Source organism: Ptychodera flava, chromosome 17 (genome assembly GCF_041260155.1).
Source record: "Ptychodera flava strain L36383 chromosome 17, AS_Pfla_20210202, whole genome shotgun sequence".
Classification (NCBI taxonomy): domain Eukaryota; kingdom Metazoa; phylum Hemichordata; class Enteropneusta; family Ptychoderidae; genus Ptychodera; species Ptychodera flava.
Genome location: NC_091944.1, coordinates 28,007,380 through 28,031,791, shown reverse-complemented (window position 1 = coordinate 28,031,791; position 24,412 = coordinate 28,007,380). Strand labels below are relative to the sequence as shown.

Below are 24,412 nucleotides of genomic sequence, written 5' to 3'. Positions count from 1 at the left end.
TATATATATATATATATATATATATATATATATATATATATATATATATATATATATATATATATATATATATATATATATATATATATATATATATATATATATATATATATATATAATATATATATATATATATATATATATATATATATATACCGTACTCTCTGTGCCTAAGTTCAGAGGTTGCCATAAAGCCATTATGGTGATAACCGGGAGGGCACATTGTATACATTTTGTATATATATATATATATATATATATATATATATATATATATATATATATATATATATATATATATATATATATATATAATATATATATATATATATATATATATATATATATATATATAGATTTTTGTTTGGTGACAAATTCGTCAATTTTGACCGACAACCCGGCTGTTTACGGCTCGCAGTGGTAGTGCTACCGATTTCCCTGTTGGCAAAACAGAGAAACTGCCACAACAATCACAATCAATATATTTCGCGTTTTTTAATGGATACATTTGTTCAACTGACTTAATAGAACTCTTTGAACTCATCAACAATATGTGTTTGTTAGACGTAAGCAACGCCATTTTCAAGAGTGTAATTGTGCCATTTTTGGCAAAACATACTCTCGTTTGATGACACAAATGCATTTCGTCCATTTTGAACATATCTAGCATTATTTAATACTTCCCACTCTAGAAAGCGAATCATACTTGACCTGATATCTCTCATAGTACTTACAAGGTCACGCATACTTACATCAATCCCACTCACAGTGGAAACAATTTTTTAAGTAACATTTCTTGCAGGTTACTGTAAATAAAGTCGATCTAGAGACGTGCTGCGCCAATGTCTACATTGGAACAGGTGACACTCTCAGACTCAATGAGTTATTCACTATCACCAACACGATGACGACATCGACGGTTGCGGAGTCAAACAAAATGTGGATTCAGTTTGTCAGTTCTGCCAGTCAAGTCAAACAAGGTGAAGGCTTCAGCATTACATTGAAGCCAAAGTCAAGGGGTAAGTTGCTCTCATTTCTTACATTGTCACATGCAATGCTTTTAACGCAACATTTGTGATACATCTAATACTCAATCTGCTGCACAGTTTGTATTATAACAACCCTAATCCGCAGTCTGTGTTCTGATTTGTCAAATGATAGTCACGTGGGCTGCGTTCTTTTTGTGCTGATCCACGTAAACGATGTCTTTAGGCATTAATTCGATAACTGATGCCCGCTAATTTCAAAAACGACATTAACGCAAGCGCGAACGGGAATGTAACACTGCAATCGTCTGCGGCCGAGTGAAACGATAGCTTATCTTTCTTTCTGAAGAAGAACTGAATACTGTGGTTCCCAACAAGGACTCGAAACAGATGTAAACGATAATCAAAGGTGCATTGAACGTTTTGAAGAAGTATTGCGGCGCTATCGGGGAAAATGACGTTCACCTGCTACAAGTTTTTAATATGGTATTTTCTTATGCACGACTGTGAATGGCGTGTGTTATAAACACATTTTGACTGGCGATGAGGGTAACAGCATACGTCTTTAAAAGCAAGTCACCCCATTTCCTCCTTATTTTTCCAAGACATACCCTAAACGATGTCTATGGTAGGTTTTGGTACAGCAATAGGTATTGAATCCTAGCTGCAGCAGGTAGTAGAATATAGAAAAAAATTGTGAGAAATTTGCGGGAAAAATCAATTTGCGCGAAGCATCCGCACACGTCCGCACACGTTGATCGATCTACGAAATAAAGAATTCCTAATGATAAGCACATTATGACTGCACTGAGGCTAAGCCGACTAACACATACGTAAGAAGACCGAAAGTTTGAACTATGAAATTCTGTGTGACAAAACATCCAACCAGAGAGGTTAATTTACTTGAACACGATTGGAACTAATTTGGGATGATTGGATGGTAAAGTAATGTAGATTTAATCTGCAAATGAAATCTCATCTGCTTTTCTTTTTACATGACACAATTGTTTTTATTAGTAATTTGCAATATTGCAGCATTCAGCTATAGGGCACCTCACACTTTTGAGAAATTTGAAAAATAGGGAAAGTCCAATTATCCCAAATTAGTTCCAATCGTGTTGTTGTTTCAAATTGATATCAGGTGGGATAGCCCCCAGTTGTGTCAGTCGCTGGTCTGAAAAATCAGGCTCTAGTGATGACATGCAAGTGGAGATCGAATGCGATGAAGGTGAAGTGATGACGTCATGCAACAGTGTAACGAAGGGAAGTGAATCGCACGGCACCAGGGACGGAGAAAGAATCATCCAAGTGACATCCAAACCAACGTGCGTCGCTCAGAATGGAGAAGGTGGACTCGGTAAGTCATTGGTGACTGACCTCTACGGTCGGTTGTCGGCCATTTTGTGAACATCTGTTTGCTAGATATTGTTTTCTGTGTGTAAATTGAAGCAACATAATTGCAGCGTATATCTTTTGAGTCCGAAATAAATACATTACGACAAAGGAACAGCTTCATCGATTGTTAAGTTCAAAGTAGATACTTTTTCGTTATATTTAAACAAACCTGAATCCCCCAAGTCAAATCGTATTTTACAGCATAGTTGAATGTGTTATCCAGACAGCCATTCTACAACTTACAGTTTGTTGGTCAAAATAATAATAAAAATACGCCGTTCAATGAAAGTCTTTGTTATTTGCTCCGTTATAGTAACTGATATATTGGCCAACACGTTATAGAATTCAGCCTATTTGATGATATCCGAGCAGTTGTGATAAATGTGACACTTCATGGTCTTCAAACCAAAGGAAAGATTAGAGTATTTAAACAAAGAAACAAAGTTACTCTACCGATTCCTTGTTATAGCTCAACTCCGACCAAGAAAATTCGCAGTTTGATATTGAGCTGTTCATAAGGTGTACCTTCACAGATATGAAGTGTCCATTTTCATTTTGATTTTAAAAAAGTTTATCAAGGACATCCACTGGGTCCGAAAAGTGAAATTTTAAAAGTTGACGAAATCCTCAGAGTAATTAAAACTCTGGAAGAGTGATTTATTACTCACACTTTTAAGCAAATCTTCATATTTATAGGTGTATATGCAGTGGCAAGGTGCTGTAAGTGGTCGGGTCTTCAATGTCTCTACATCGAATCTGTGCAGAAGTCTGGTACCGAGGATGACGACGTAGCAGAAGCCATGTGTGATATGTCTGTCAACGATTTGCCCACTAGCACTCTAGGTTACAGTCCCTATGTTATATATTAGATCCCAAACACGGGAGTATGTACCCGAGGGTTGGTGACCATGTACCCGACGTGAGGTGGACATATGGTCCCCAGCTTCGAGGGTACATAGTGCCTTGTACGAGCCACAATGTATTTAATACATACCTCTCTTACATAATTTTCATTCAAAATTTTTAGGTTTACATAAAAATTACAATCATATACTTTATTTCCATTGTAGACAAAAATCTTTTGAAAAAAGAACGATTTTCATCATCGAATTGCGCATTGATACATCTGAATTACTGTTATGCGGTTTATCGAATGTTTTTGCATAATGTGTTAAAACAATATTTCCTATGTAAAACATGTAATTTGACAATTTCTAAAGTTCTTAAGTAGTCAAGTTGAAACTAGTTCCGGTTCACTTAGGCCTACAGTCAAATGATGACTTTGCGGCCCGCGACGTCATAAACACGTTACCATTGAATCTATGTTGCGCGCGACGTTTGATATACTATACGAGGCATTTAATAAAACGCCGTGAATAAATTGTATTCAACATTTTAAACTAGCTTGTTATTTTTGAAATATACTTTCACTGCGTCGTATACTTTGTGAGAGTCGACTTGCGTGGAATATCATCAAAATTCCTGCAATTGGTTCACCACAACTTAATATTTCGCTGTATCGATATGTAGATTTGAGAACATTTACTCACCTGACACACTCTGACCAAAACTGTATTATTTCCACATATATAGAATGCTTTACCTATCAATGTCAACTTTTAGCAACACAAACTCGAGATAAATATTTCACTCTGCCGCGCATATTCTCATGCAAATCAACTGATCAGTTTTACCAACCAACCCCTCCCAAAAATCTTTTCTCCTCCTGTTTGAGCTTGGGTTGAAATATACGTGTTTTTGCAATTCCACGTAACATATAGCCAAGAACTTTGATGAGGCTTCCAAATTTACTTGTTACTATTAGAGTCCAAATATACCTATGGGACTCATCGATTTTGGTCATATTTGAAGGTTGTATGGCGCATACTTACTCACAGTGGCTTGACGGAGCCCGACCATGGACCGTATCTGATGACTTTTTGACCAATTCCCAAATGGACTTCGTAAGGAATGGTTGTGTGGCGCAAAATGGCATATATGGCAATGGTCAGTGAATATAATGTTTCTATCATAGTAGATAGGGCCTTTAGATGTATAATCTGTAAGTGCTATCGATATTAGTATCATACTGGTTGTTTGTTCCTTTTCCATCGGAAACCATCTAAAACTTCATACCGTTCTTACTAACATATTAAATATATAAAGAAGTTCATATATGCATCGCAAGTGTACGATCATCTAAACTTATATAAAAAAGAGTCGTACATTAAATATTTACGCTCCTGTTAACTCATATTCATGTACTAGATTCCTTTACACAGATAATTTCAATTTGAAAATTGTGAAAAACGATGAATAGTTGTAATGATAAGCTACCGTTTGGAAGCCACGTTTGTTACATTATCTACATGCAAAAGTTGAAGACTGAGCTGAGAGAAAGCTATCATTGGGTGATATTTTTGCCAGTCTGTCGCTTCTTTACAGTTCTGTATTGATATACAAAACTCGTACATTTTCTATGAAATGTTTCAGGTGTGTTGTCTGAGGCTTCATGCTGCAGTGCACCAGGTCTGCAGTGTCAACACATTTACTCTCACAGGAGCGATGGTACATCCGGTGCTGTTGCGCACGTCCAGTGTGAAGAGGGCTGGGTTATGACAGGATGTAGTGTTTTCACATACTGGGGCGTTACTGATGGCGCCTACGTCACTGGTAAGAATCTTCAGTGAAACTCCTTACTATCTAAAAAATGAGACATGGCTAAAAAGATTTTATTGCAAGCGCCTAAAAGGCACCGATGGCCGTATCTAATTTATTCAGATCAATTTTAATTTGACTCAAAATCTAAAAGGCATTTGGACACGTAGAATCCAAAACTGATGAGATAAAAGTAGTAGAACAAAAGAAATATATGCCGACCAAGGCCTCTCCATTTTCGTTTCCCAAGATCTTCACACATCCAATTATACCGACCATATTCATCACTGCAGATGCACTAAAGGACAATGAAGGGCCATATCTAGGTCAGCATTAATATTCAATATAGTAGATTCTGCCACACTTCAGTTTATTGTGCTTGTCTGTGACGGCTATCGAAAATTTAATATACGGCTATAACTTCTTAAGAAAACAAAGATCAATGCATAAAACTGCTACATGTATATGTAAACATCTATCTATATATAATATATATATATATATATATATATATATATATATATATATATATATATATATATATATCTATATATATAAGGGGAAAATAATACCGACCTACCTATCCAAGTTTGAAACAATCTTGCTCGTTGAACACACATTATTTCTTCACCTTATACCAAATTTTTAAAACTTGAAAAATTTCTCAACACACACAAGCAATATTTAGCCGATTGAAAATGTTGCAAGAACGAAGGTTAGACCTGATGTTGTTCTGATGTACCGGTGTAGTTAACAACAGAGAGTGACCATTAGAACTTATCGATTTCCAAGTGCACGATCTTAACGTAACCGTTCGAATGCATTTATATTCAAGAAATGTGCACTTAGATATTATGAAGGTCGATTTACCGTGTTAAATGGAGGAATGAAAAAGACCAGGCACAAACTGAGCGTGTCGAGTATCCCTCTGTTCTGGGAGCGTAGCGATGCTCGACCGTTGCAGATCGATGAAGTCGCTCACTGATCATTCGGCTAGGTCACTACATATCACTCAGGGAGAGAGCCGAGCGGTCATTGAGCCATACGGTCGAGCATCTCTATTGTCGAAGGACAGAGGGAAAACCACGCGCATAGTGGGTGGACTTGGCAATGAACTGAGTGCCTGCGGATCTTTGTGGTTACAATGACATCCACCTCAACTTCTGCTACCGAGAGAAGGTAAATGTGGCGTTTCTGTTTTTGCAGACGATGGAATGTGCAAAGCGATAAATGGCGGGGAAGCTAGCATGGGTAACAACACACGTGGCGTGTGGGCTGTTGCAGTATGCTGTAAATCGAGCGACCAGCTGCAGTAATGATTTAGGAGAGAAGAATGTCTTCAGTTTTCACCAACATACAACAACGCGATTCATACTAAACGACAAGCTGCTTGCGACCAGTCCTGCATAGAACTGATAACAGTATCATAAGAAACTAAATAAGAAATACAGAGAAAATATAATCAATGTATGCAAATATGATAAAAGAAACCTATCATAGGTAGTGCTTTAAGTTATCGATCTAATGCTGTCTCTTCATTGCTTTCATATCGTTTATTCGCAGTGTAATTTTCTGTCTATTCATCTATAGTTTGAAGTTCTACATTTTGAATTGAGCATTAAAGTTCCTCTCATGAAATTTCTGGTGTTTTCTGTGTTTTACTGTATTACTAAATCGGTTCACAGTTCTCCTACCTCGTGATATTAATATTATTGAGCATAAGAAGTCGACGTCGTATTCAGTTGGGCAGATGATTTGACAAAGGGCGTTGAGGGCTAAGAAGACAATATTAATTTGGTGCTATGGTCAAAAATGTATAAAAAAGAATGTTGAAGTCTTAAGAGTCGATTTTTTCAAGGACCCTGTTACAGTGGGCGAAACGGGTTTCGCGATTGATCAACTTACGATTTCAATAGACTGACGTCGCTCAACGCCAGATATACATCCCGGTAGTTATAAACAAAGCATGCCAAAGACCAGAAACGGCTAGAACTGGTATCGATATGACTTTAGATATCTCTGGAAATTTGCGTTTCTATTGATAGCACATTCGTTTGACACGGTAATTACGTGAGCTCCATTCATGTTCTTCCCAATTGGTATGGATTTTAATCACCTGTGTTGAGACAGTTATTTTATATGCGGCTGGAAAGATTCTATCATCGACCACGGTATCATGATAGCATGGGCGGCAATTAAGTCACACCTCTTATTGGAGTATAGTGGGTAATACGTCTGACCATTTTAAATACTGGCATGTATTGTTCGTATCTTTTATTTTTTATTTATTTATTTATTTCGGTTTATGTCAAATATTTGTTTATCTATTTGTTATGTATTACTTATTTGTTTTGTTTGGTTATTTATTCGTTTGTGTGTTTGTTTGTTTGTGTGGTTGTTTATTTTATTTGCGTTTGTTTGTTTGTTTGTTTGTTTGTTTGTTTGTTTTTTGTTTACTGTAGCTTCCCTTTATGCATACAGCCTCAATCGGGCTTTGTTCTGTCACCCTTATTCATTCAGTTCTTATAGTTTGGGCTTCGGAAATTTTGCTCGGTTCCCACACTTTCGGCCTTGCAGAGTAGATCAAAACTTTGGGCAGTTGCCTGACCTTGGCTCTACAGGCCATCAATTGCCCTTTCACTCCACTGCTTGACTGAAGGGCCTTCTCCGAACTTTTGCAGTGTTCTGTTGAGTTTTCTTGTCTCCGTCGGATCGCTGCCTATCTTACTTGGGGTCAGGTCCACCCAAGTCGCCATCTCTATGTCACCTTATGGGCTCACAAAGTTTACCTGCCCCGCAAAACCCCAGTTCTCCGAGCCCATATCATATTACAAATGATCCCTTCGGCTTGCGTCATCTGTCCAACTGGGAATGTAAAGTTAACATGTTTCTTGAGGCCCTTTTCACCCAGGCCTGTACCATACATTCTTATATCTACTGTGCTGCAGTATACTCTATCTTGTCGTGTCATGTCCCTCTCGAGCTCCCCATGGAGGACCATTTTCATAATCTGCATCATATTATCGTATCGTCCTCTGGGCTGGGATAGATCTCCATGTCTACATCTCTGCATGTATCAGCCGGTGCCTCATGAAGTCCATTCTATATCCTGTACCCCTTCAACACATTTCTTTTTGGAGGTCAGTTCAGTCATTCTTCCTGTGTTTGGGCCTTGGATTCCATTCTGACCCCATTACTCGGGTACTCTGCTATGTTCAGTAACTTTCGAATGGGTCCATGTCTTGGTCAATTCTCTGATCTTAGCTCTAGGTCATCAGCTGCCCTTCACTTTCCAAATTGACTGAATGAGCCCTATCCCATATTTAATAATGCTAGTAATGTATCGGTTCATTTTAGAGAAGTCTTCATTTCATTCCTTGCACAATGTCATTTTTTTTCTCCAATGGTTGCTTGTTATTTTGCAATAATGCATTCTCAGTTTATCTTGACTGCAGTTGTGGTATTCACAAATGACAGTTCACTGAATATATAGATATCTTTCTTGCTCACGGGACTGCATTTTGTAGGTAAACATACGTGTGTGGAAGCTTACTAGAGTTTTTTAAAGAAAATATGTGTTGAGTACTTCGCAAAGAAATCGTTGTTTCGAATCAGTGATAAAAATAACGACAAACGGGACAATGGATTTTGGCTATTTTGTTCATTGTTTTTGTTCCAAATGTCAGCTACAGTTCCTCATTGTATTCCTGAAAGCATGTTGAAACACCATTATTTGTCTTACCAACAGTGAATATACAGAAAGCATTGTTTTTTTGTTTACATTTGAATTCCAGTCTGGACCAGATTTCATTTGTCAACAATAACAATACGGTCTGCAAATGTGTGCATCCTGAACTAGAGGCTGAATTAAAAAACTGAATGCTTCGTATATATCTCAATGCGCTTTTAGTAGTAGCAGAGAAAACTGTAGTAGGCTTTTGGCATAGATAAGCTTCTAAAACTGCAAACGACCGAACGAGATAAGCTTACACGTTGAGTCAACACAAAATCCCCATTTTCACGAAGGACGACAACATGTCGAATGACTGTAATTGCTATCTCAAATTTAATCAGCGGAAAGCGCCTCAAGGACCAGTTGACATACGTCAACAATTATAAATGATTGCCGGACATTGAAGTATTTGCATGGAGCTGGCAGTTCAGAGATAACGCCGATTATAAACATTAGCGGACCTTGCGATAACCTCGCCACTACCACCGCTGAGTGCGAGGGCTTGAGTAGACTGAACACTCGGGTAAGTTCAAATTTTCCTAAAATCAAGTTTAAGGCAAGTTTTAGTACTCACACCTTGTGAAATCGCAAACTCTCTGTATGAACTTTGTTAACGTGTGGCGGTAGTCACGAAATTTTGGGGGAAATGTTGGTGTCGCAGCCGGGTGTCGCAGGAAATAAACAACAACGCCGTCTGTAAGCTTAATCATTGCAGTGATCGGTAGATTATGTGGTTATGGTTATTCAGGGGTCAAGGCATTGTGCCTGTAACTGGTCAACCAGTCTCCGATTTGTTGTAAGACTAGTATTTCGATAAAAGATAACGAGCTTCTAGATTTTCGATAGAATATCGACATATTAAGTTATAACATGCGTTGAGAAGGAAGTGAGACCAATGGTAACAATTGTAATACAGTAATAATTCTCATATTCCAAAGTTAACATGAAGTGAGTCCGTATGCTTTTTTCCCATCTCTTCTATATATATAAAAAGATGAAGTTATCTGATCTTCTCCCTACCCCGTCTATCTATCGTTCGACTGAGGTAAATGCGGCTAAACGCTCTCTCCACATTGTTTTTTGAGTTGCCTGCCTTTCTGTGTCTTTCTATCATCCAGACAAATAATGGCGTGGAGACCACATAACTTGTCTTCTTTACTGATTGCGCTTTGCCTTCTTATTTCAACTCCACGATCTGTTGCAGTCGTCGATAACAGCACAAGTGACAGCGCTTATCTTACATTTGGTAAGTCGACGGAACTCTTACAGCTTATGGTGATCAATAGGCGATAATCATTTTTGAGTGACTGTGATTTCAGTTAGGGATACAAGATTTGTCTGCCATCAACACTGGAGATGAGCAATATTTATAGGATCATTGTCCGTGTATGCGCATTCTAGGTCGTCGTCCTGTTGTCCAAGTTTCAAGGGTCACGCGTGATTCAGCCTTCAGATCTGTTTAAGGATAATGGCGACAGGTCATATATCTTTTCCTAGGCTTAAAAAATCCTCTTTGTTTGGATGGAGACTTTTTGATTTGGTATATTCACATAAACATATGCACAGTATTCACATACATACATTCGCATAAATTGCAAGGGAATTTTGACTGCTACTTTATGTACAAACACTATTTAAAAATATCAGGACACAGATTACATTATAACGACATTGATGCACTTACTTATACAACTAATTGCTGAAGGCTAGCAGCAAATCATCAGATGTTGCAAGCTTGTTGGAGTTGCCATAGCATGATCCTTTATTCGTCTCAAGCACCTCTGAGAGGTTGAACACAATAAACCAGACAAAAAAAAACAATTAAAGAAGGGCGTTGATTAGGATGCCAAGGAATGCAGGTGTCAAGAAGTGTTTATTGTTTCACTTGAAGTAAAATATTGTACACATTAAAGACTGTTTGGAAAGGTATGTGTAGAAAATAAATCAAAAACGTTAATTTAAAATTGGATGAGGAGAGAAAATCATTTGAAAATGCACAGGACATACAAAATGATGACGAAAATATTAGACCGATAACACATTTCCAATAAAATTGAGTTCATAGATCACCCATCATAGATGAATCAACATCAAGTGAATCTATATCATGAAACTTACGAAAATTTCTTCAAAAGTGCTTCAACGAGAGAAGATACATTAAGAAATTGTCAATTACTTGAAATATTTGCCTATGCGTTGGCTTTGACATCCATATATTCAGTACATACAATTACATTGTATTTTCTTATTTATTATTTGCTTTTAGCTTTTCATTAAGCAGAACCTTTATTTTATGATAAATATCATAATATGGGTACGATTTCAATTAACGCTTACTATTGCATACATGCACAAATTACAACATTCGAGAACTTCGTGGTTTTGAATGTCTGTCAATTATTCCTTCAGTCATCGAAGCGTCAGTATTCAAGCCATGGGTTTCGCATTAGTGCTGATGGACACTTACGTTTTATGTGATGCACGTCTTATTCGAATGTTGTGTCTAGATGTTGCATCGTTCACGAATGTAGAGAAAATTATGCATTACTGTAATCAGTCCAAGAACATGTTGATCACGTGTCTGTAAAGGCTGCAGCGTGTTTCATAGAAATGTGTAATACGATATTCTCTTCAAGAGTATAATGGGATAACATATCACGTGTTTGTCGATGAAGTCACCTGGCGGGAGGCATACTCACTTTGCAAAGTGGAACTCTCTGTCTTAGCGAAGATTCCAGATCAAGAAACTCAAGATGTTATTACCACTCACCTAAATAGTGACAGACTCTTGAAAAAAGGTAAGACCTCGAATAACATATAAGAATATTTTCAATTAAAACGGGTACCAACCCTGTGTTCCCCTTGCTTTCGAACCTTTCAAAGTATGTCTAACTCAGGAAATATGGTAATTTCAGAGATATGCTGGTTCTGTGCTTCATGTCTGATAGTCACTTCTAATAACGATCATATTGTCAAATAACAGAGAACTTGGTTTGAAAACATTGCATTTAAAGTTAATTGTATGGCAATTTGCTTCACAGGGGCCTTCTGGATTGACGTAAATGATGAATATGAAGAGGGTGTTTGGGTGGATTCAGAATTTAACGAGCTGACGTACACAGCCTGGGCTCCGAACGAGCCTAATAATGGCGGCTATTCGCAACATGACGAAAACTGTGTTCATTTATGGTGGTAAGTTCATAAATGCCCTGAGTTTGAGTGTATGTTAGTGTTTATTTTATTTGAACTATTATACGCTTAATGCATGCCTAATAATGGTCTTACTCGGTATTGACCAGACCCTCGCCCTACTTGTAGCAATAGTTTAGAAGTTAAACAACTTAGGCATTTTAAATAAAATTATTTGTTTGCCGTCCGCGTGCTGGTAGGTTTTCAGAGAAAATTAATATAACAAACACAATGATAACACTATTGCTAAGAAAAATATTTTTGTTCGAAAAGAAACAAAAAAACAAAAATAAAACCTATGTTAATACATGCGTGTTTTTGTCTGTGTTTGTTTTTTTTCTGGCTGACTGGTAGGTTTTTCAAAAATCCAAGGACGGCCAACAAAGCATTTCCTTTATATGGGCTTAGGAGAATACAAGGGGCAATTCAACCCAATAAGTTTTTGAAAAAGCCCGATTTCGTCAAAAATATGGAACATTTCCATCACTATCAAATGTACTAAAGGATATACATATATATATATATATATATATATATATATATATATATATATATATATATATATATATATATATATATATATATATGTGTGTGTGTGTGTGTGTGGTGTGTGGTGTGTGTGTGTGTGTGTGTGTGTGTACAATGTGCCCTCCTGGCTATCGCCATAATTGATATATATATATATATATATATATATATATATATATATATATATATATATATATATATATTATATTATATATATATATATATATATATATATATATATATTTGTTGGATTGAAAATTAAAAGTGCTTTGTGGTGGCTTTCAAAGCAGATTTTAATGTTTGCTAGGATGTTTTCATTTGTTTTTTAGCTCACACATTCACACACGTGAGCTGATGTCGTTCTCATGTCTGTCTGTGTGTACGTCTGTGTGTGTTTCTGTCTATATGTGGGCCGTGAAAGATATAAAGGGTGGTATGCGAGTTAATATCTAATTTGCATATTTGATAAACGTTTCTAATTAGGGATATATCTTAATTGACTTTATCAAAATAGACTAAACTTGGTATAAATATGTAAGATACAACGACATAACTTTATTGAAAGTCAGTTAACATTTTGATTTCGGCAAATTACCAATATGCATTTCTAACAAAATTTCCTTATAAGGGATATATATGTGAACTGACTACAACAGAGTTAACAAAACTTGCTGTGTACATTGTAATAAACACAATGACAATTATTATATTTGCATATTTTAATGTTCTTTCCAAAAAAGGAATATAAAACTGCAAAGTTTTGACCAAAGTTTATGAAACTTTCTATGGATAATGAAAAGGCAATGATTATATGTATCAGTGAAAGAGGTTTTGCATATTCGCGTCAGGTATTTGATAATTTGCACTTCATTGAAAATTCGCAGTTAAACACATACAATGGAAGGATTTGACAAAAGTTTATTAAAGTTGCTATGTCAAGTGATTGACAATTGAATATTTAATAAACTTTCAAAATGGGATAACTCGAGGGACATCACTAAAGTTTTTCCATTTTCGTGTTAGCTTATTTTGCATATTTAGTGGGCTTTTACAGTTTTTACATATGAGCGTGAAGGTCTTGACCAAAGGCAATGTAAAAGGCTGACACAAGAACAGCAGTCAAATAAATTAATTATTTCCTCCTAAGCTGATTACATATTTGTAATAGGAATTAATCTGCGGTGGATAATTTTCATGATGTTTTGAAGCACAATTTCAATGAAGTTGCAAACCTGTGGCAAAAGGTTCAATTTACATATACTGCAATATTAAATGAAACATAAGAGCGATTTCCGCTCATATCTGGTATAATCTGGTAAAACTATCATAGTTTGAGCTTAGATTGATCAGATGTTCAAAGCTTACTTTCCAGTAGAACTCGAAATTCTGTTCAAGATGTCGATCAATATGACGCAAAATGCTCTTGGTATGAATAAAGGTTATATCTCCATCAAACGATTGTTATTCAATCGGCAGGTCACTATTTCTCTATAGTTTCTGGTTTGCCCTATACTGTCACAAGGTGTACTATAAATAAGGTGCTTTAAAGGGACGTTTCAACACAACGGTCCTATTGGTACTGTTCTAAGATTGAAGGTATTATAGGATACATTCTTTGACAAACGTTAAAACATCCAGACTTCCATTAACGTAGCTTGCGGGTAACGCGAATATTCGTACTGCGCATCGTATCTGCGCACGCGTACGAACGTTCTTTCCGCGAGCGTTCTTTCCGGAAGTGGTCTTTTTGTCGCGATATAGCATACAATTACTTTGCGGTGCGACTTTCAAATCTTGTTTGTCAAAACAGTTCACACCAAGATAGCAAACTCTGTGTAACAGGCCCGTTTTAAGTGTGACAAATGTGGGATTATTTGCAGTATTTAAATGAACTAAACTTTATTTAATACCTATTAAAAAAGTTTCGAATATATCAAACTAAACAGGGATCTGTCGCTAGAGGGCGCTTCAGTGTAGCATTTTTTGTATTAAAAATGCCCATATCTTAAAAAATTGTGCGGTGACCCCCATTTTTTTCGTTTGATTCGAAATCTATATATTGTTGGGCTTAATTTACGAGAGTTTAAAGAAAACGTAGATTTCAGATCATGACATTTGTAATGAAAATATCAAAATTTGGCCAAACTTTGCTCTTTTTATAAAAGCACTATTCATGGAAACGTTGCTATATTTTCTGATATTTTCAAAAGTAGATCACAAAACTAATATATTACAATACGGGGACTTGTGTTGTATAAAATCTGTCAAATTGTTTTTACTTTATTTCAGTTTTATTATTCAATAACACTAGTTAATCGAATAATACAACATTTTAACCAATTTCAGCTAAATGTTTTCGCGGGACAACATAGAGGGCGCCATATCTCCAAAATTTGCATGGGGACCATATTTTTTTATTTTACTATTTAACATATCTACCCCAGCTTGACATCTGTACAAAGTTTCAGAAAAATCCTGATTTCATTTTTTCTTACCAGCAAGCCACCTTAAGGTAAAGGGCGACGAATTCGGACGCGCACACGCTTTAGAACGTTTCTGCGCAGTTTTAACTCCAGCCTGCCGCAAATGGGTTATTTTGTAGCGCATGTATTTAACATCACCTGTCATTGTTGAAATGCGCTTTTACCTAATTTTTTGACCCAGTCTCTTGGAAATACATGTGACCTATAACCTTGTCATATTTTGACCCCCTAGGAAGCTGGTTTTTATTCAATATGAGCGAAAAATTAAGATTTTCTCCCTTTACATGGCGCATATTACCTTCACCTGGAGATATTGTAAAAAGTAGCGTGGTGACACCCTTTTATTAAAAGTGTAAACTAAATGGTATTATGTCAGGATTTTATTCGCCACGTTTGGTCAAAATGACACCATTCAAAGCGACAGGAAGAAAGTTCGAAAATTTATGGAGTGATATAATTTCGATATCGTCATTTTGTAATCGATACTTATGTAAAAATTTCTTTACAAACATCATGAAAACTATACATTCGATAGATATGGATCTTAAGTCTTGGTATTTATTAAAATTAATTCATTTTCTAAGCTTTTTATAATTGCTTTCTTTAGTTTAAGTGAATTATATCATTTTTATTTATTTCTAACGACGCCATTTTAACGTCCGTTTCCATGGAAACGAGCGTGGTGACCCCCATTTTTTATTTTATTTTTGCACTTGCACAACTTCCAAGAATGTTTGTGCAAAGTTTCAAGAAAATGACACCACAACTTAATTTTGACGTTATTCGTAGTACTTCACCTTATTTCTGATATAAATCTGCCCATCCAGATACCACATATTTAAGAACTCCCTATAAAATCTGTGGTAAGATCATTGTGTTGTTAAGTGTCAGTCAATATCGCCCTAATAGCCATACTTGGTTTTGTTTAATTTGGGAAATGCAGGTCACACATCATACACAAAGTAGTTGTTGGTTTGTGTCTTGAATGGAAAGCAGGGGTATTCGTCGAATTTTGATGCTATTGTCATGGATCTGGAGCATTAGCAAGCATGTCCGGGATGTCCATGGTTTCTCGTTATCCTTCAGGGACCTTTGTGACTAATATTTTAAAACTGCTTAGGGGGTCAGCACAGGTTATGATACGCCGACAACTTCAAGACGACAAATCCACTGGCTAGATTCAGTGCAAATACATCGTTACTTTACGCTGCACTAAAAGTTGGATAGCTGATGGGGTCTCAATAGAGAGCTCAATTTGACAATTTACAAGATACACCCAAAAGAATATTGGTCAAAGAGCCTAATTAATAATCTTTTTCTTAAGTTTATGAAACACTTTAATGAGTATGACTTTCTGCATGTTACTTTAATCAAGTTGTATTCAAAGGTTCCTAGCTCATTGATTCAAAGCACAAGGTTACACCAGAGCAAGACTTTTTTTTTTTTTTTTTTTTTTTTTTTTTTTTTATGTATTTTTTTATTTCGGGAGATACGAGCAAAATATTAATTACATAACTTGCAAAAAAAACAAAAAAAAAACATGAGCTCTTTATATATTGGCAATCAAAGCATAAATGTTACAATTACAGAACTTGAGTAGTGTTTTTGAAGGTTTATGAAGGCTGATATTTCATGCCTAATAAATATAATTACACTTCAAAATTTTCCCACTTAAGTAGAGCTCTTTCAATACAGTTATTTCTTTTGGCAATGTACATTTCAACTTTCTTGGCGGTTTTAACATTTATTCTCACAAGATTAAAAGACGGTATGGCATTTTTAAGTTTGCAATCATAAATAGACTTTTTGGCGATGAGGATCACCTGATTTAACAATAAGTTGAAAGACTTGTCTCCAAGCAGAATTTGCTTAGCTGAGAAACTGGATGGTGCTTCGAGAGCAGCACCCCACAGTCCCAAAAGGCTTTTCCATATTGATTCTACACATTTGCAATGCACAAATAAATGAAGAATTGTTTCATCAACTTCCTTGCAAAATGAACATAAGCTGTTGATTACTCTTGGTGGACTCATGCGAGATAGGACATAATTAGTATAAAGGATATTGTGGACAACTTTCCATTGAAAAGCTTGCAGTTTTGTTTCCATGGTTACATTAAATGGTAGTAAAAAGATATCCGTCCACTCGTTTTCATCTACATCGAGAAATTGTGAAAAAAAACAATTTACATTTCGGTGTGATAAAATAATCTGATGTAAAACGTTTTCTGATACTCTTTACTGTACAATTTTTGAGTGGCATTATCTTATCATTGATAACAATACTGACAGGCAATTCCGGTCTAACTAACTCTGGCTTGCACTTCTTCCATAACGGTGGTATTGACAGTAAAATACCTTGCCATTGTAACAAGTGGTTTAAATTACAACCCATTGCTGATAAGTCATTCCATGTTTTAAACTTATTTTCTTCATTGAAAATATCTGCAACATATACAATACCTTTTTTGAAAAGGAAATTATCAAAAATCGACCTCTTTTTACAAGAATCTCTTTGTTGTTCCAGATAATTTGTTGGGCAATACCAAAAGAATTACACGGGTTTATCTCGCTCCAAAAATCCAACACTTCTCTATAAAATTTAGGCAAATGAATAGGCAGGAGCTCGGTGCAAAAATTGCAACAAAAGACAAGATTGCCACCAACTGGAAGCAAAAGAAAATTCAAAAATACTTTCCATGGGTGATGTACATCGTCTGCTAAAAAACGTTTTATCCATGAAACTTTAAACGCCTTATACATTGCAAAAACGTCAACCATTCCTAAACCCCCATCTTTGATATCGCCTATCAATGAATTTCTACTGATACGATCAGGTCCTTTCCAAATGAAGCGATGAATGACACTGTTAATGATTTTTAAATCAGCCATCTTAATGTTAATAAGGTTAAATAAATACAAAAACTTGGGAATAATCAATGCCTTAATTATTTGGATTTTACCAATCAGAGAGAGACCTCTGGAGCTCCATAGGTTCAGCAAGCGGGACATAGAATCTAGAGGGCCACTAATATTATCATGGTAGGCACACTCGGAGTTGTACGAAAAAAAAACACCAACAATCTTGATAGGAGAGTTGGGCCAATTGATACCCAAGGCTTGTCCTTTCTGAACCTCCACTTCCCCAACCATAAAGCTTCAGTTTTGCTACGATTTATTGACAGACCAGAAACAGAATGAAAACTGTTAAGCAGAGAAAGGAGATTTGAAGCTGACACTTCATCTGCCAGGAAACACGTCAAGTCATCTGCAAATGCAGAGTTTTTGATAACACTGTTGAGAATCTCAATTCCACGAATAGAGTCATCTTGTTGAATTGCTGCTAAAAGAACCTCTATTCCAATAATAAAGAGCGCAGGAGAAAGGGGATCCCCTTGGCGAACACCCCGTTCAAGTTCAAAATAGCCTGTAGATAGGCCGCGATTAAGGACGCAACTGGAAGGGTGTGAATAGAAAGTGCGAATCCACTTGATAAGTGAGGGGCCAAAATTGAAGACTTCGAGTGCTTTATACAGAAAGGACCACTCTAAACTATCGAAAGCCTTCTCGAAGTCTATTGCCATTAGAATACCAGGTAAGTTCTCCCTCTGTGTGTAATCCATTATGCCCTCAATAATTCGAACACAATCACCTATTTGACGCCCCTTGATGAAGGCTGACTGGGTTTCATTAATAATTTTGGGCAGAATCTTGTCTATACGTCTTGAAATACATTTAGCAGCAATCTTGTAATCTACATTTAAAAGTGTGATGGGCCTCCATTTTTAATGTAACGCTTATCTTTCCCTTTCTTTTCAATAAGAGTAATTACTCCCTGTTTTTGGCTATTGCCAAGGTCACCTTTTCATATGCCATATTTAGAGCACTGACAACATACGGGCTGATCAGGGGCCATAATTTAACATAGAACTCTACAGAAAGACCATCGTTACCGGGTGATTTATTTGTGGGCATGCTGTTCAGGGCTTGAAGGGCTTCGTTAGCAGTGATTGGGCCATCACAGGATGTCTTCTCAAAATCACTTAACTTGGGAAGACTGATTCTGTTAAAAAAGTCAGTAATAAAGTTAAGGTCATTCTTATTTTGTCTGCTACTGTAAAGTGTGGAGTAAAAGGACTTGAGCTCTACTAAAATGTCGGGGAAATTCGTAATTGCCTTGCCATCATTGTTTACAATCTGCGTAAGATGTGATTTTCTAGAGTTTACCTTTTCGAGACCTAAAAAGTACTTTGTGTTCTTTTCTCCAAACTCGTACCAGTTTGACCTCGAACGGATTATACTACCTTCAATTCTGTGATCCAATTCCACCTGTAATTCTTTTCTAACTCCTTCGATTTCATTGCTTAAATAGTTAGAAGAATCTGACGCTAACGCAGCCTCCAAAAGCGTGAGCTTAGACTCAAGCTCTTCAATACTGTCCTTTCTGGCTTTCGCCTTTTGCCGGCCATACGTACAGGAAACCTTTTTAACTTTGTATTTTATAAATTCCCATAAATGAATTGGATCTTGTGAATGATACTCTTCAACCCAGCTTTCAAAATTACTGTAAATGAGATTTATAAACTCCTCGTCCTGAAGGACACTATTATTAAACTTCCAGTAAGAACGTCCAAGGTTTTACGACTATCTCCTATGGAAAGTGTAATTGCAGAATGATCGCTATAACTACAAGAAATAATATCTGTGTCTATAACAGCCAGCTGAAGAGAATACTTACAAGAAAGTAATCCTAAGCGACTCTGTATTAACTCAGGACGCAGTCTCCGCAAGTAAAGCGCTTCATAGAAGGATTTCGGACTCTCCAAATATCGGTGAGATCGTGCTTGGAACAGATATCGGTCAGAGAAGAAGCGGACTTTTTCCATATCGTGGGGTTGCCTCCTTGTCTATCTGCGTTTACATCTATTGCCATATTGTGTTGTGGTCCCCTCCCCATATTATCTCTCTATCTTGTTCTATATTCATATCACGAATCATTTCACCAATGTGCAAAAGGTAGGAAGCATGCTCATTTTCATTATTTGGGCCATAGCAATTGATCAACAAAAATGGCTTATCAAAAATGTCAACTGAAATAATAATAGTTCTGCCCTCATCGTCAGTATTAACCTTCTTAATCGAAAAGTTGATATTTCTAAGAATAGTGGTTACGCCTCTGCTATTAGAGGAACCGTGCGAAAAAATGAAATGGCCCGGAAATAAGCTAGGCCACATTAACTCGTCTTTTTGGACACTGTGGGTCTCTTGTAAAAAAATAATATTGGGATTTTTCTTACTTAACCACTGAAAAACCCCTTTTCTCTTCTTATAATTGGCTATACCACGAACATTGACGGAAATAACATTGAAATTCTCAGTCATCAAAACTAGTTAGTAATGTAACACTACAATGCACAAATCTCGTTCAAAACTTGTATGGCTCCCGAGTTTTACAAAAGGACAAACGAAAAAAAGAAAAGGAACCCTGATTTCTACAACGAAATCAGGAAAAACGAAAAAAAAAAAGGAACAGAAACGACAAAAACAAAAGCAAAAACAAAAGGCAAAAAGTGAGGCAAAAACATGGCTTAAAGGCACATGTTTCACAGAGATGTAACGACGTCATGGCCTAATAGCAACTACCAAACCCCAAAAAAAGAAACTAAGTAAAAACAGCGGCAGTTGTCAGTTGTGACTAATATTTTAAAACTGCTTAGGGGGTCAGCACAGGTTATGATACGCCGACAACTTCAAGACGACAAATCCACTGGCTAGATTCAGTGCAAATACATCGTTACTTTACGCTGCACTAAAAGTTGGATAGCTGATGGGGTCTCAATAGAGAGCTCAATTTGACAATTTACAAGATACACCCAAAAGAATATTGGTCAAAGAGCCTAATTAATAATCTTTTTCTTAAGTTTATGAAACACTTTAATGAGTATGACTTTCTGCATGTTACTTTAATCAAGTTGTATTCAAAGGTTCCTAGCTCATTGATTCAAAGCACAAGGTTACACCAGAGCAAGACTTGTCTCTACATTCAAACGCTTTTTTGCCAGGTATCGCAAGCTGGTAGATAAATACAATATCTGTCTTCGACAAATGATTGCTGATGGCATCGGTGACATTGGGCCTTAGTTTGTGACCACTACCTATCTGACTTACAGATTGATATATGGCGGGTGCCACATGTGGGGCAGGATGCGCTTACTATTTTCGAAACACCTGACATCACTTCTTGGTCTTCAGGCCAGAGGTCCATATATCTTTCTTTCACGAATATGACTTTGTTTGTGTACCGTCTATTACTGTCTGTTCTGTGCTGTTTTGTGTCTATGTTTACAACTATTGTCGTACGAATTCTGACCTAATGTCATTGGATTATGGATTGGTATGATTGCGATTATTTTCCTAGTAAGCTGGATTTGTCTTGGCCCCTTCAGACTGTTTAACTACTTCTGTAAAACTTGTTATTGTTGCCCGTCAAACTGTTTCAGTCCTCTTTCATGATACAGTGCTCAACATCACTAGTTAGCTCACTCTAAAACTCAAGGTTGTATGCATGATATTAAGTCACTGACGGGTGTTGGTCTCAAGATTGCTTTTTTTCAGCATTTTCTTCAATTTTCATTTCCTAGGCGACAGTATTTTAAATGGAATGACAATTGGTGCGAGAGTCAGATTTACTTCATTTGCCAAACAGGTAGGAAACGTGTAGCAGCAGTAATTATATATGGTTCTGTCTGTGGCCTCCCAGCTAGGCGACTGATGCCGTATGTTGTGGGTTCGAATCCGATTGAAAACTATCCGAATTTTCTACCCTGGGTAGGTAACACTGCTGGTGGACAGAATTGTCCCGAGGTTATCGTTCGCCCAGTTAAAGCGATGAAATTCGTTTCTTCGCTTCGATAAAGTGTGTAGTTGCGATGTATGATAGTGAGCAATGCGTGCGTGAGTGCTTCACGAACTCTACAACGTGTTGAGCGGTCTCAGTCAGAAAATGTAACAACCTTAGCCGGCTATTGAACCACTCTTTTTTGGGAGTGGAGATTTAGCCGACTGGTTCTGTCTGTGGCCCCCAGCTAGGCGACTGATGCCGTATGTTGTGGGTTCGAATCCGATTGAAAACTATCCGAATATATATATATATATATATATATATATATATATATATATATATATATATATATATATATATATATATATATATATATATATGATGCAGACACCGTCATTATTAATTCTTTCAAATGCACACAGTTAAACAAATATTGTTGAAGAATGAAACTTAAAATGTCTGAATAGTGGTTAATGGTTAGTCGGGTTAATGGTGCATAGGTTAAGATTGTAGGAAAATTTTCAGAATTTCACTGAATGTCCGTTGAAATTTCCAAACCTTGCCTCGCAATACAGGTATTGCTTCTAGGTGTTACACAACCGAAGATGGCCACGACTACCTTGGCACTGTGTCCACTACAGAGATGGGATTGGACTGCCAGTATTGGTCAGAACAGACCCCGCATGTCCACACAAGCCACAAGCCATATCCATCCCTTAAAGGACACAACTACTGCCGCAATCCTGACGGCAGCGGTGATAAACCTTGGTGCTACACGACAGATCCAGACACTAGATGGGAGTACTGTTCAGTCGGTTATTCGCAGTTGGTATGTGATAAAGGTTAGTTGACATGTTTCCATTGCAATATCACAAACATTGCCGTTAATAAAGTTAACGTCACTCGTTATTGAAAACCTTGTACATCGACTGTAAATGACAATCATAAAATAACAATTATGATATGAAAATTGTTTTTAAGTATTAATGACATAATAAAAATGCAAAAAACAAATTTAATTATATAATATAGAAAATTGCAATACCTTTTTACTGTGAATGTATTTGCATGAAATTATCTTTTGGTCTTGAATATATGCATAGGCCAAAAAATACATACAAGCGTTGTAACGCTTTTAAATGAAATTAAATCACATATATCACAAACTCACTCTACACCGCTGATGTTATTTTGACTATTATGAATATATTTTGGCTATTCTGATGCATGCTGATGTTTCTCTGCATCATATCATACGAAGTTTTTCCTAAATAAAAAAAGGAAATCATAGCACACTTTTTAGTTATATTTTGTTTCTAGGCTGAATTCACAAACGCCTCTGAAAGGTGGGAATAGACCGGGGGGCTTAAACATATCAATTGCATGCAGGGGACACTTGAAAGAATTTCTAGGACTTAAGCTGAAAGGGGGACTAGAAACAAAACTGTCTCTGATTGCTATGAAATATATGTTAGAATGTCAATTTGAGCTATAACGTTTGGCTAATTTTTAGGTGGTTTTGTTTTACTTGTTCTACTTACTGAAGCATGATGAAAAGTCCAGCACAGCTATATTTGTGCAGTCAGCATTGCTATTGTTGAAAATTTAGTTCAAGTCCGGACTAGAATTAATTTGTCATCAATAAAATTGCGGTCCTTACACGTATTACAGACAATCTAACGTTTGTCAGATAAAATATTTAATAGTTTGCATGTAGATTACAATGAGAAGTGAAAAAATAATTTTGGTTGAAATTCTAATTTCATATTTATTGTCCGCATCTGAACCCTCAAACACCCTCCTCGAGTCAAGTACTTTTGTATTAATTGTCAAACACTTGTAAAAGCACAGATTTATGTAGTTTAGTATTGTGATATATTATTCATAGTTTTTCCATAAGCTCCGATGTATCAACATTTTTGGTGAAATTCCAAAATCAGATTTCTTGAACACTTATGCATGTGTAACCACTCTAGTCTAATCAAGTACAATTATGTCAATTATCCAGAGTCTACATGTGCAGGGTTTATATATGCGCAAACATTGCAAGTTTTACATTGGGAAAAATATTCCAATGTAAAGTGGATGAACATCTACAGTAAAATTCCAAAATCAAATTTCTTTTATACATATGCAATTGTAACCACCGTATTCTATAAGTCTATAAGTAAATTTGTATATACACCGATCTTTTGACATTATGTAGAAGAGTAGCAAATTCTGTCCTCCAGAAACAAAATTAACACAATATATGCATGTGTACCCCCGCTTTTAAAATTCAATTTTCCTTCAGATGACATTGAATGTTTTGAACTGTATGATGGAAGAGATTACATGGGTCATATCAGTGTAACAGAAACTGGTAAGACCTGTCAGAGCTGGAATGTACAGACCCCTCATCGACACTCATACCGCGGTGATGACTATCTAGGTGAACATAATTACTGTCGTAATCCAAATTATTCAAGCAGGCCTTGGTGTTACACAACGGATCCTGACATTCTATGGCAATACTGTGATGTTTGTGGTGATGGTAAGTCATTATTTTCTCCTAAAGAATGATTCCATGTGCTTGAATACTGCTAACATTTAGTGACTGA

At 36.4% G+C, this 24,412-nt stretch overlaps 2 protein-coding genes across 4 annotated transcripts in view; both read left to right on the top strand.

The window, feature by feature from the left end:
- LOC139115963 (uncharacterized) overlaps positions 1-6,677 on the top strand; it is a 66,052-nt gene extending 59,375 nt beyond the window's left edge. For 2 of the 3 annotated variants that reach the window (XM_070678434.1, XM_070678433.1), the window contains exons 26-28: positions 4,254-4,388; positions 4,875-5,054; positions 6,246-6,677. In XM_070678434.1, coding sequence (XP_070534535.1) covers positions 4,254-4,388; positions 4,875-5,054; positions 6,246-6,355 — 425 coding nt within the window. In that variant the 3' untranslated portion in view covers positions 6,356-6,677. Of the gene's footprint in view, positions 1-802; positions 1,020-2,127; positions 2,344-3,077; positions 3,225-4,253; positions 4,389-4,874; positions 5,055-6,245 lie in introns of all 3 variants that reach the window. The other variant, XM_070678437.1, reaches the window with a different exon arrangement.
- Positions 6,678-8,431: 1,754 nt separating this feature from the next.
- LOC139115965 (uncharacterized) overlaps positions 8,432-24,412 on the top strand; it is a 38,610-nt gene continuing 22,629 nt past the window's right edge. The window contains exons 1-7 of the mRNA XM_070678442.1: positions 8,432-9,295; positions 9,891-10,018; positions 11,409-11,570; positions 11,814-11,964; positions 21,613-21,677; positions 22,388-22,654; positions 24,106-24,345. Of these exons, the coding sequence (XP_070534543.1) occupies positions 9,898-10,018; positions 11,409-11,570; positions 11,814-11,964; positions 21,613-21,677; positions 22,388-22,654; positions 24,106-24,345 (1,006 nt within the window). The 5' untranslated portion in view covers positions 8,432-9,295; positions 9,891-9,897. The remainder of the gene's footprint in view (positions 9,296-9,890; positions 10,019-11,408; positions 11,571-11,813; positions 11,965-21,612; positions 21,678-22,387; positions 22,655-24,105; positions 24,346-24,412) is intronic.